We start from the raw sequence: 11,126 nt of genomic DNA, 5'->3' as shown, positions 1-11,126 counted from the left end.
GTGGAAAGCCCTCTTAGCAGAGACGATGCGAACGCTGTCGCGCGCGTCGAACAGACCAAAGGAGCGAAGAGTCACGGAAAAGGTAAGCGAGCGAAGAGGGACATCCTAACGTCAGCCACAAGTTTGGTGTAAGACTCACATAGTCGCCATATCATATTAACCGACAATTCAGACACCGAGTAGTTGTATTTTTGTTATACGCTAAAGTTATTTTATTACAGCAGACTATGATCTGACAATGCACCCGGTTGTATGAGAATTTGTTTTAAGCAGCGTGCACACGCAAATGTTGTTAACTATATCTACCGCACTCACTCTCCCCCTTTCCCAACCAAGTGCTCATATCCGAGCTGAGCGAGCGATTTCAATCTAACCGCCAGTAAAGACTCGCGGGACGTCGGATTCCTGTGAACACAAGGATGCGGTGCCGCCAGTTTTTTGGACCGTGTTCGATTGGGATCTACCTATGGATGGCGGTCCTTTTCAAAGGTATGGCGGGCTCCAGGTCCACTTCTCTCTGTTGAACGATGTTGCATGTTCGTGTGGAGTATGTGGCGTCAATGTACGCCATAACCATGGTAGGCTACTTACTCTGGTTTGAGTTTTGGGTGGGACACTAGCTGATTAAACTCCACTCGAAGTTCATCAGAAACTTCCTTCACCGTGGAGTGGAGTCTAGTCAGCTACGTAGGACACCAAAGCAGGCTCGGTCTAGTTTTTGGTTTTCCAGTTAATTCTGGGCACAATTGTTTAGGTTTGAAAGGAAGGAACACAGGGGGGGGGGGGGGGGGGGGGGATGTATATGAAAGGAAAGTGGCTTTCTTCTTCTTCTTCTTCTTCTTCTTCTTCTTCTTCTTCTTCTTCTTCTTCTTCTTCTTCTTCTTCTTCTTCTTCTTCTTCTTCTTCTTCAATGAAACAGTTACCTGTTAGATTTGATTAAAGCAGAAATACAGTTGTGATGCGTTTTGCTTTGGGAAGAGGCTACAGTTTTGATGTATTATTGGACTTCAAAGTCTTGTGTCTTTTCCTTACATGTCACAGTGCAGTCTGTTGTTAGGTACAGCAAGATTATGTCATCCATTCTAGATAGTAGGAATTTTGTACGATATAATATAATGCATGTGCAGTCCATCATTTTTTAGTTTAAAATAGTTAAATGTGTGTGCGTACGTTGTGCTTATTCATAGGGATCATGTAATTCGTTATTTTTACTGCCCCGTTCCCCCTCCCCTCCCCAGTGGTGGATTTACCATTAGGCAGAAGAGGAAATTGCCTCAGGCCTCACATTATCAAGGGGCCTCATGAGCTGGGCATAATTAATACAAATAACACTAGTAATATATATATTTTTATAATAATTTCTCTGTTTGAGGCACTCTATGCTCTGCTCCAGTCATCTCCTCTTCAGCAGGTTGGTTCAGCAGCAGCAAAATCAGCAGGCAGCTTAAAAGTTGCCAAGGAAACGGGGAGAGAGGGGTGTTTTGCCTGGCCACTGTGTCCAGGTTAATTAAGCCACATTGCCGACAAAAAGGGTCCCCCAAAAAAGTAAATTAATCAAAACATAATAATTCATAATAGATCAATTGGTTATTTCCATACATGTATGTAACCGGTGTGAAATGGCTAGCGAGTTAGCAGTGCACGCTAATAACTGTTCAATCGGTAACGTCACTCGCTTGGAGACCTTGAACTAGTTGTTTACCTTTCTCGGCAAGGGCCGCGGCTTTTGTGGCGCGATAGGTAAAGATGCTTCGTGGGAGGCAGTTGTAGAAACACTTATCTCCCTTACTAGCTTTAAGCACCAGCTGTCAGAGCAGCTCATAGATTACTGCACCTGTACATAGCCCATCTATAATTTAGCCCAAACAACTACCTCTTTACCTACTGTATTTATTTATTTTGCTCCTTTGCACCCCATTATTTCTATCTCTACTTTGCACCTTCTTCCACTGCAAACCAACCATTCCAGTGTTATTTTTTTTACTTGCTATATTGTATTTACTTCGCCACCATGGCCTTTTTATATATTTTATTTATTTATTTATATATATATCTTGTTTGCCTTCACCTCCCTTATCTCACCTCACTTGCTCATATTGTATATAGACTTATTTTCACTGTATTATTGACTGTATGTTTGTTTTACTCCATGTGTAACTATGTGTTGTTGTATGTGTCGAACTGCTTTGCTTTATCTTGGCCAGGTCGCAATTGTAAATGAGAACGTGTTCTCAATTTGCCTACCTGGTTAAATAAAGGTGAAATAAATAAATAAATAAAAAATGTGTTCAGGGGTCCCTGGTTCGAGCCCAGGTTGGGGCGAGGAGAGGGACGGAATTAACACTGTTACATATATCTCATATTAATCCAAGTTTTTCTCATAATAGTAGAAACAAGTGTCATTAATCATCCACATAATGGTTCATAATAAAGGACTATTCCACACTTGTCACGCACTGGCCTTAGTATTCTTTGTTTTCTTTATTATTTTAGTTAGGTCAGGGTGTGACATGGGTATTTATGTGTGTTTTGTAGTGTCCAGGGTGATTGTAAGGTTTAGGGGGTTTATTTAGAGTAGTTGGGTTTATGTTTAGTATAGTTGTCTAGCTGTGTCTATGTTGTGTGTAGTTGTCTAGGAAAGTCTATGGTTGCCTGAATGGGTTCCCAATTAGAGACAGCTGGTTTCTGTTGTCTCTGATTGGGAGCCATATTTAAGGTAGCCATAGGCTTTAGTTTGTTGTGGGGAATTGTCTATGTTGAACGTTTGTAGCATGTGTGTGTGCACTACGTTTATAGCTTCACGGTTGTTTTGTTAGTTTGTAAGTGTTTTGTTTCGTTTGGCCTTCTTCATAAATAAAAGAAGATGGCTTATTTTCCACATGCTGCGTTTTGGTCCGTCTCACTCCCACACGATCGTGACAACACTAAAGAGTTCACCTGCATTGTTTCACGCGATGTGATTGCAAATGTGACTTTCATTGACATTAAGCTGCAGCAATGAGGCGCTTTCAGGGCGGGGCAGAGAACAAGAAAGAAAGATCACATTTTTACATAAAAATTATGTAAATGAAAGCATTTCTTTAGTAAAAAGACAGGTGCGGCTGATAATACTGCCATTGTCATCTAGGCAGAGGACATGTACTGTATGTGTACATGAAAAATAAATGTTTTGTTTGGGGGGGGGGGGGGGGACTCTGCCTGGGGCCTCAAACACAAAAGCTCAGACACACCAGTAGGGTTGCTGTTCACATAGCAAAAACTGAAGCCGTTAGTCGGCAGCTCAGCCTTGTTAAAATACTCCAAACCAGAAGGTGGCAGTAGCGTTGTTTGGCAATGCGCGTCCGTGTGTGTTGCTTATGGTCTAGATTCCAACGTTAGCTAGCTAGCTGCGCTAATGTTGCTATTTTGTAGAAAGCCAGATGGCCACAGCTAGATAACCACCTAGCAAGACGATGAAGAAACAATTGAATTCACTCTCCATAAACCCATACTGTTGGTGCCAGCCCATAGCCAAATGTTTTGCTAGCTAGCACAACATAGCTCGCTAGCTAATGACACTGCACTAATTTGGCAGCTAACACAGTCAGCTGTTTCATGGAAACTAGCTAATATTTAATCATAATGTCAATACTAGCTACAGTGGTTAGCTAGCTTGGTGGAAGTATTTAGTGTTGTTTACATTGCCTCTGTGCACTTAGCTAGCTACTATCTCATAGCCTACATTGTATATAAAGTGTGACTGGCTGTACGGAGAAAATGTTCCTTTTTGTTGTCACTTCTGTTGGCTCCCCCACGTGGAGGTTTGTGCTCTCTGATTGGCTCAAAGTCATATTGTTGGCCACTGACGAGCATTGCAATTCTACAAGTAGAAAACGGTAGGTTCGTCGCTACACAGCAGGTAGCGCTTTTGTTTTAGCGAGAGAAGGAACGGCCTCCCACTGTGATAAGTACCTATTAGCAGTCTATCGGCAGTGAGATTCTCTGTGTGTTTCACGCTTAGGCCTTAGTCCGCCAGTGCCCTTCTCGCCCCCTCAACATCCCTGACATCTGAGTCTACCTTATGCACTGTGACACAGCACAGGGTTTACAGAGGTTTTTGGCACAGGGGCATCTCTCCAGTGTGTTGCATGTTACTGTCTCCGTGCATTGTTTCACCATCTCTTTGTGTCTATCAGAACACGGACACTCTTCCTGTCCTCACCTATCCACTCCACTCACATCACTGGCCAGGAACGGAGAGAGGGACCGAGGGAGGGAGAGAGAAAGAGACAGAGAGAGAAAGTGACATTTTGAGTGTGTTTAGACAGTGCTTTGGTCTCAAGCAGACTTGTCTTACAATTGCCATTGTCTGATAGACAGACTGGTCTTTTTAACGGTTTGATTTTTAATTGACGCAGAATTGCTTTTTCTAGACTTTAAACTCCTTACTCCCACTCTGATTGGGCACTCTTGTGCATGAGGCCATGCAATGCATACAGGCAAGTGTTAGTGATCAAATCATTTACACATGAACTTTCAGTGATGGCTGATCTATGTTAATTTACAATACTTTCTAAAAGTATTCTTTGAGATGCATCTGAAGAGTAAGATTAACTGTGGAGCAATAGAGAAATTCTGTTTTTATTGTTTCCCTCTAACCTCACTCTTAACCTCACTCTTAACCTCACTCTTAACCTCACTCTTACCCTCACTCTTAGCCTCACTCTTAGCCTCACTCTTAGCCTCACTCTTAGCCTCACTCTTAACCTCACTCTTAACCTCACTCTTAACCTCACTCTTAACCTCTCCGGATCGATACAATATGTAGAGTTGCATGGCATCTGTCAATAAATGAATCTGTCTCTGATTCCTATGCAACACCTCACTCGTTCCCTCTCTTTCCCTCACCAGTAACTCCTGAGAGACTGTCTAGCCTCTCACTTTCTTTAATATCTAGTTTATGTCAATCAAACCACTCCTGCCTCATCCTGTGTATAATTGATTGGGTATTTTCGTGTCTTTATTTAAGTGTTTCTTATGAGCGTAATGATGTGATCTATGTGACGACTTTAAAGAGGTCCAGCCAGCCTTTTTGCAGTGATGATAGACTAGCGCCCTGTCCAGGGGATGTACTTGTACATCAAGCTGCCTCACGCTACAGAAACGGGCACTTGTGCAAGGCTACTTACCTACTTATGCTTTGATTGGCATCCACAGGAGGAAGGCTTACAGTACTGCCCAGTAGCAGTATGGTAAAATACAGCAACTGCTTACACGGTATACATGTATGTATGTACATTACACCATAACTCTGTATATACTAGAACATATTTTTCTGTTACCTTTGAGCCAAAGAGCCTAATGAACTTATGGATTTACATAACCAGCCGTATTTATTTTATCTGTGTAAGAGGTTAATGTATATGAACGCACATACTTGTGTAGCAGCCGTGATGGGTCTGTTGTATAGAGTATTCCACTGTGGCGTGACATTGGATTAGATTAGGATTAAACACTAGGGCCCTGAGATGGAGGCTGGGTGGGTGGGTCTGACCACAGGAGTATAGATTGTCAACCACTCACATCATCTCAGCCCAGCCCCTATACCATCATTACCATGCTAGTTTACCCTATCCCACCCCCTACACTACCTCCACCCCACCCACTCTGAGCCCAGTGATGCAGGGTGGGAGAAGGGGTTACAACAGTAGCAACATTCACACACATGGATTAAGATGAAGCGTCAGCCTTAGAAAGCCACTGTTGCTTTTCAACTCCCCCGTGTGAAAATGTGTCATTTCTTGTGGCATTGTTTTTATGTCTGAACTCTCTCTACTGTCCCTCTCCACCCCCTCTCTCCCACACACTTCTCTCTGCCCTCCACCCCGCTCTCTCTACCCCCCCCCCCCTCTCTGTGGGTGGGTTTGGGCTGAAATAGGTCAGGGAATATGCACAACTGTACTTTGATGTAAGAGTGAAGACAGAACATCTGTACTCGTTGTATTCCATCTGGAGCCTCCACTACCCAACAGGATACTGACTGGAAAGTAAAACACTGATTAAACTGGCTCTGAACACATTGAAAAATGTGCTTGAAATATTGGAACACTCTTCCTGTGGTCAAATCAATTCTATCTGTGTCACAAATGCCACCCTATTGCATTTACAAGGCCCATAGGGCTCTGGACAGAAGTAGTGCACTATATAGGGAATAGGGTGCCACTTTGGACGCGCTCTGTCTTCACAGTGGGTTTTGGGGGTATTTTAAAACGCTTGTTTAGAGTTGTAGAACAGCGCACATGTATTACTCCTAGCCGTTTAAAAACCTCATCTATCACTGTGGCATTATGGGGATATGGGTCCTTTGTTTCTTCAGCTTGGGATGGCTTTCTGACAGGCAGTTAGACACCCGTGAAGGTCTGGGTCGCCATTAGTTACATCCGTTTGTCTGGGTTCTTGTGTGTGTGTGTATGAGGCAGAGAGAGAGAGAAGTCCTTGTGATTTGCATACCTTACATAGCTGTGACTGTCTTCCCATCACTCTGCATTAATGTCACATGGTGTGTTTTGAGAGACACAGCAGAGATTCTGGGGAGTGGTCTCGAAACACTGTTCTGTCCCTTCCAGGGTCGAAACTCTGCCCCTATGTCCCCTACTGTTCTATATTCTGTTGTTCTTTTTGAGACTTTGGGTGTTTCTCAATATGCATACGACTGTGCTCCGAGCATGCAACTTGGAGTACGGGAGGGCCAGAGCATAAGTCCAAATCAAAGTATGCGAAACGGAGCACGGATGCGTACTCTGCTTGTACACATTTCGAAAAGCATGCATCGACGCAAGCTTCAACGAAAAGTATAGACAGAGGAATGGAAGGAGGGAGGAATGGAGGGAGGCTGCCAGTCTTATCAGTGTGTGTGTGTGTGTTTGTGGATTGGGCAGAGGGGGGGTTTGTCTTGTCTCAGCTTCTTTTTGCAGATGCTACCCAGAACAGAGGCCTTTTTCCTGGTTCATGTGCTTCAGGGTAAATCGGCTCACAATGAAGAACACATTAGAACACGGACAACGCTCTTCATACGTCTACTTACAAGGCGTCCACTTCCATCTACTAGATAAGGCATTAGGACACTTCTTCTTCAGGCTTTCTCAGCCTACCAGTTCAGAGGCAGTTCTCTTTTAGCAAACCAACGTTACACTATCAGGACGGTTAAACAGAGACTCAGAGAATCAGTCAGGTGTCAGGACAGCAGAAACATAAAAAGCTCATATTCATGAGGAATGAAAGATGGTGAGAGGGAGCGGAAGGAGCGAGAGAGAATGGCAGACAGAGGGTGATGGCTATCAATCATTCTGTCAGAGTGTGCTGGGCCGGGCTGTGAAGCTACCAATCCCTCAGCCCTGTCTGACTGTACCCCCTCCTCTCCCTTCATACCCCCCTCTCACTTTCACGCACGCACACAAGTGGTAAGGTAAGCTTAATATCCATATTACCATATCAGGTGTGTTTTAGCTAGAACATGTTTGTATGTGTCTGGAAGTTGCTTTGGGGCTTCTGTATCCTACCTGGACAATAATCTGGGAGAAAAACATGTGAGTTGTAACATATATTAGAGAAAACATGTTTGTTAGCGATAGGGTAACGTGTAGAGGCCTAAGGTTTCCTGTAACCTTGGTGTGGGATTGGGCTGCTGGTTATTCAGACACACAGCTCACAGCTCTAGCAGGGAGACAACAGCAGTAAACACCTAGCTATAGCCTCTGATGACTGGAGAGAGTGTGTGAGAGAGAGAGGACAAAACAGAGAGTAAAAGAGAGTGAAAGAAAGAGTAAAGGCTTCAGCATGCTTCCATTTGGCTGGTGCTTAGCCCGAACTCGGCTAGGTGAACCGGAGGGGCGCGCTCACATACTCCCTTCAAAGACCATCGCTTGAAAAAACGGCAATAGTACTGTTTGTCCATCTTAAGACCCGTAGCCACTTCCTCAAAATGCTCATAATAATTGTTGACGTTTTTTGCAGATATCTTAGTCGCACAGTTTTACATCTAAGATGTTTGGTGCAGTATTTTTCAAGTGAAAATAAATGCACGTACAAATTGTCTGTCGTCGGTTCCATGTTCCAAACTGCCTCTGGAAGCAACGTCAGCACAAGAACTGTTTGTCGGGAGCTTCATGAGATGAGTTTCCATGGCCGAGCAGCCGCACACAAGCCTAAGATCACCATGCACAATGCCAAGCTTCGGCTGGAGTGGTGAAAAGCTTGCCGCCATTGGACTCTGGAGCAGTGGAAACGCATTCTCTGGAGTGATGAATCATACTTCACCATCTGGCAGTCCGACAGACAAATCTGGGTTTGGCGGATGCCAGGAGAACACTACCTGCCCCGATGCAGAGTCCCAACTGTAAAGTTTGGTGAAGGAGGAATAATGGTCTGGGGCTGTTTTTCATGGTTCGGGCTAGGCCCCTTAGTTCCAGTGAAGGGAAATCTTAACACTACAGCATACAATGACATTCTAGATGATTCTGTGCTTCCAACTTTGTGGCAACAGTTTGAAGGCTCTTTCCTGTTTCAGCACGAGAATGCCCCTATGTACAAAGCAAGGTCCATACAGAAATGGTTTGTCGAAATCGGTGTGGAAGAACTTGACTGGCCTGCACAGAGCCCTGACCTGTGCACGAACAGCCGAAAAACCCCAAGCCCGAAGACCAAAGCAAACATAAATGTCACAAAATGTCACCATTGTAAATGTAACGTAAACTCACCCCATTCTGTACAAATGTGCGTAACCGCGACATTCAAACGAGGCTACAAAGAAAACGAATGGGACTGTAGCGACTGTGTTGACTTCAAAATCGGGGGTGTGAACTAGGTTTCTATTAACGCGTTGATCGACATGGTAATGGCGCTATAGTATTGGAGAAAAGTTGAGAACTGACCCTCCGTTACATCTTGACGCGTCAAGTCGTAACGTACAGAACGCATAAATATTGTAATTACTTCGCCAATGTGGCCTATTGTAACGGCTTGTGCTCTCCTCATCCTCGGATGAGGTGAGGAGAGAAGGATCTTCAGACCAAAACGCAGCAGTTGGGAAATAAGCCATCTTTATTAAAAATACGATGGCCACACGAAACGAAACAAAACACTTTCAAACTACAAAACAAGAAAACGACGTTGACGAAACCTGAACATAAACTTAAATAACTAAACATAAACTTACGTACAGGAAACAGACGACATCGAAACGAAACAAACAAACGCTACAGTCCAGTGTGGTACGAACATACATACTGACACAGGAGACAATCACCCACAAACAAACAGTGAGAATGCCCTACCTAAATATGACTCTTGATTAGAGGAAAACGCAAACCACCTGCCTCTAATCAAGAGCCATACCAGGCAAACCAAAACCAACATAGAAACAAATAACATAGACTGCCCACCCAAAACTAACGCCCTGACCATAAACACATAAAAACAACATAAAACAGGTCAGGACTGTTACAGTACCCCCCCCCTCAAGGTGCGAACGCCGGGCGCACCAGCACAAAGTCCAGGGGAGGGTCCGGGTGGGCAGTTGACCACGGTGGTGGCTCCGGCTCAGGACGCTGTCCCCACACCACCATAGTCACTCCCCTCTTCTGTCTACCCCTTCCACTGACCACCCTAAAACTACTTTCCCCTAAATAAACAGCCAGCACCGGGACAAGGGGCAGCACCGGGACAAGGGGTAGCACCGGGACAAGGGGCAGCACCGGAACAAGGGGCAGCACCAGGATAAGGACCAGCACCGGAATAAGGGGCAGCACCGGGACAAGGGGCAGCACCGGGACAAGGGGCAGCACCGGGACAAGGGGCAGCACCGGGACAAGGGGCAGCACCGGGACAAGGGGCAGCACCGGGACAAGGGGCAGCACCGGGACAAGGGGCAACACCGGGACAAGGGGCAGATCCCGGCTGAAGGACTCTGGCAGGTCCTGTTTGGACGGCTCTGGCAGGTCCTGGCTGGACGGCTCTGGCAGGTCCATGCAGGCTGACGGCTCTCGACACTCATGGCAGACTGACGGCTCTCTACGCTCATGGCAGGCTGACGGCTCTCGACACTCATGGCAGGCTGACGGCTCTCGACGCTCATGGCAGGCTGACGGCTCTCGACGCTCATGGCAGGCTGACGGCTCTCGACGCTCATGGCAGGCTGACGGCTCTCGACGCTCATGGCAGGCTGACGGCTCTCGACGCTCATGGCAGGCTGACGGCTCTCGACGCTCATGGCGCTCTGACGGCTCTGGCTGCTCATGGCGCTCTGACGGCTCTGGCTGCTCATGGCTCTCTGACGGCTCTGGCTGCTCATGGCTCTCTGACGGCTCGGGCTGCTCATGGCTCTCTGACGGCTCGGGCTGCTCATGGCTCTCTGGCGGCTCTGGCAGATCCTGTCTGGTTGGCGGCTCTGGCAGATCCTGTCTGGTTGGCGGCTCTGGCAGATCCTGTCTGGCGGGCGGCTCTAGCGGCTCCTGTCTGGCTGACGGCTCTAGCGGCTCCTGTCTGGCGGATGGCTCTGTAGGCTCATGGCAGACGGGCGGCTTTGCAGGCTCATGGCAGACGGGCGGCTTTGCAGGCTCCTGGCAGACGGATGACTCAGATGGCGCTGGGGAGACGGATGGCTCAGATGGCGCTGGGGAGACGGATGGCTCAGATGGCGCTGGGGAGACGGATGGCTCAGATGGCGCTGGGGAGACGGATGGCTCTGGCCGGATACGGTGCACTGTAGACCTGGTGCGTGGTGCCGGAACTGGAGGCACCGGGCTAAGGTTAAGCACCTTCCTACTAGTGCGGGGAGCAGGAACTGGGCACACTGTACTCTCAAAGCCTACTCTATCCCTGATGCGAGGTACCGGCACTGGTGACACCGGGCTGAGGACAAGCACATCAGGATTAGTAGGGGGAGAAGATACAGTGTGTTCAGGGCTCTGGAGACGCACAGGTGGCTTAGTGCGTGGTGCCGGAACTGGAGGCACCGGGCTAGATACACGCACTACAGGGAGAGTGCGTGGAGGAGGAACAGGGCTCAGGATACGCACTGGTAGCCTAGTGCGTAGTATAGACACTGTAGGTACTAGGCTGGGGCGGGGAGGTGGTGCCGGAAATACCGG

General features: G+C 46.9%; 1 protein-coding gene across 1 annotated transcript in view; it reads left to right on the top strand.

Annotated features, from left to right (window-relative positions):
• Nucleotides 1-11,126, top strand: part of LOC129827856 (neuronal acetylcholine receptor subunit alpha-7-like) — a 73,227-nt gene continuing 62,101 nt past the window's right edge. Inside the window, exons 1-2 of the mRNA XM_055889094.1 lie at nucleotides 1-82; nucleotides 337-489. Of these exons, the coding sequence (XP_055745069.1) occupies nucleotides 420-489 (70 nt within the window). The 5' untranslated portion in view covers nucleotides 1-82; nucleotides 337-419. The remainder of the gene's footprint in view (nucleotides 83-336; nucleotides 490-11,126) is intronic.

The sequence above is a fragment of the Salvelinus fontinalis genome, chromosome 29, assembly GCF_029448725.1.
Source record: "Salvelinus fontinalis isolate EN_2023a chromosome 29, ASM2944872v1, whole genome shotgun sequence".
Classification (NCBI taxonomy): Eukaryota; Metazoa; Chordata; class Actinopteri; order Salmoniformes; family Salmonidae; genus Salvelinus; species Salvelinus fontinalis.
Note: the sequence above shows the minus strand (reverse complement) of the source record. Positions and strands in the feature narration are given on the sequence as shown.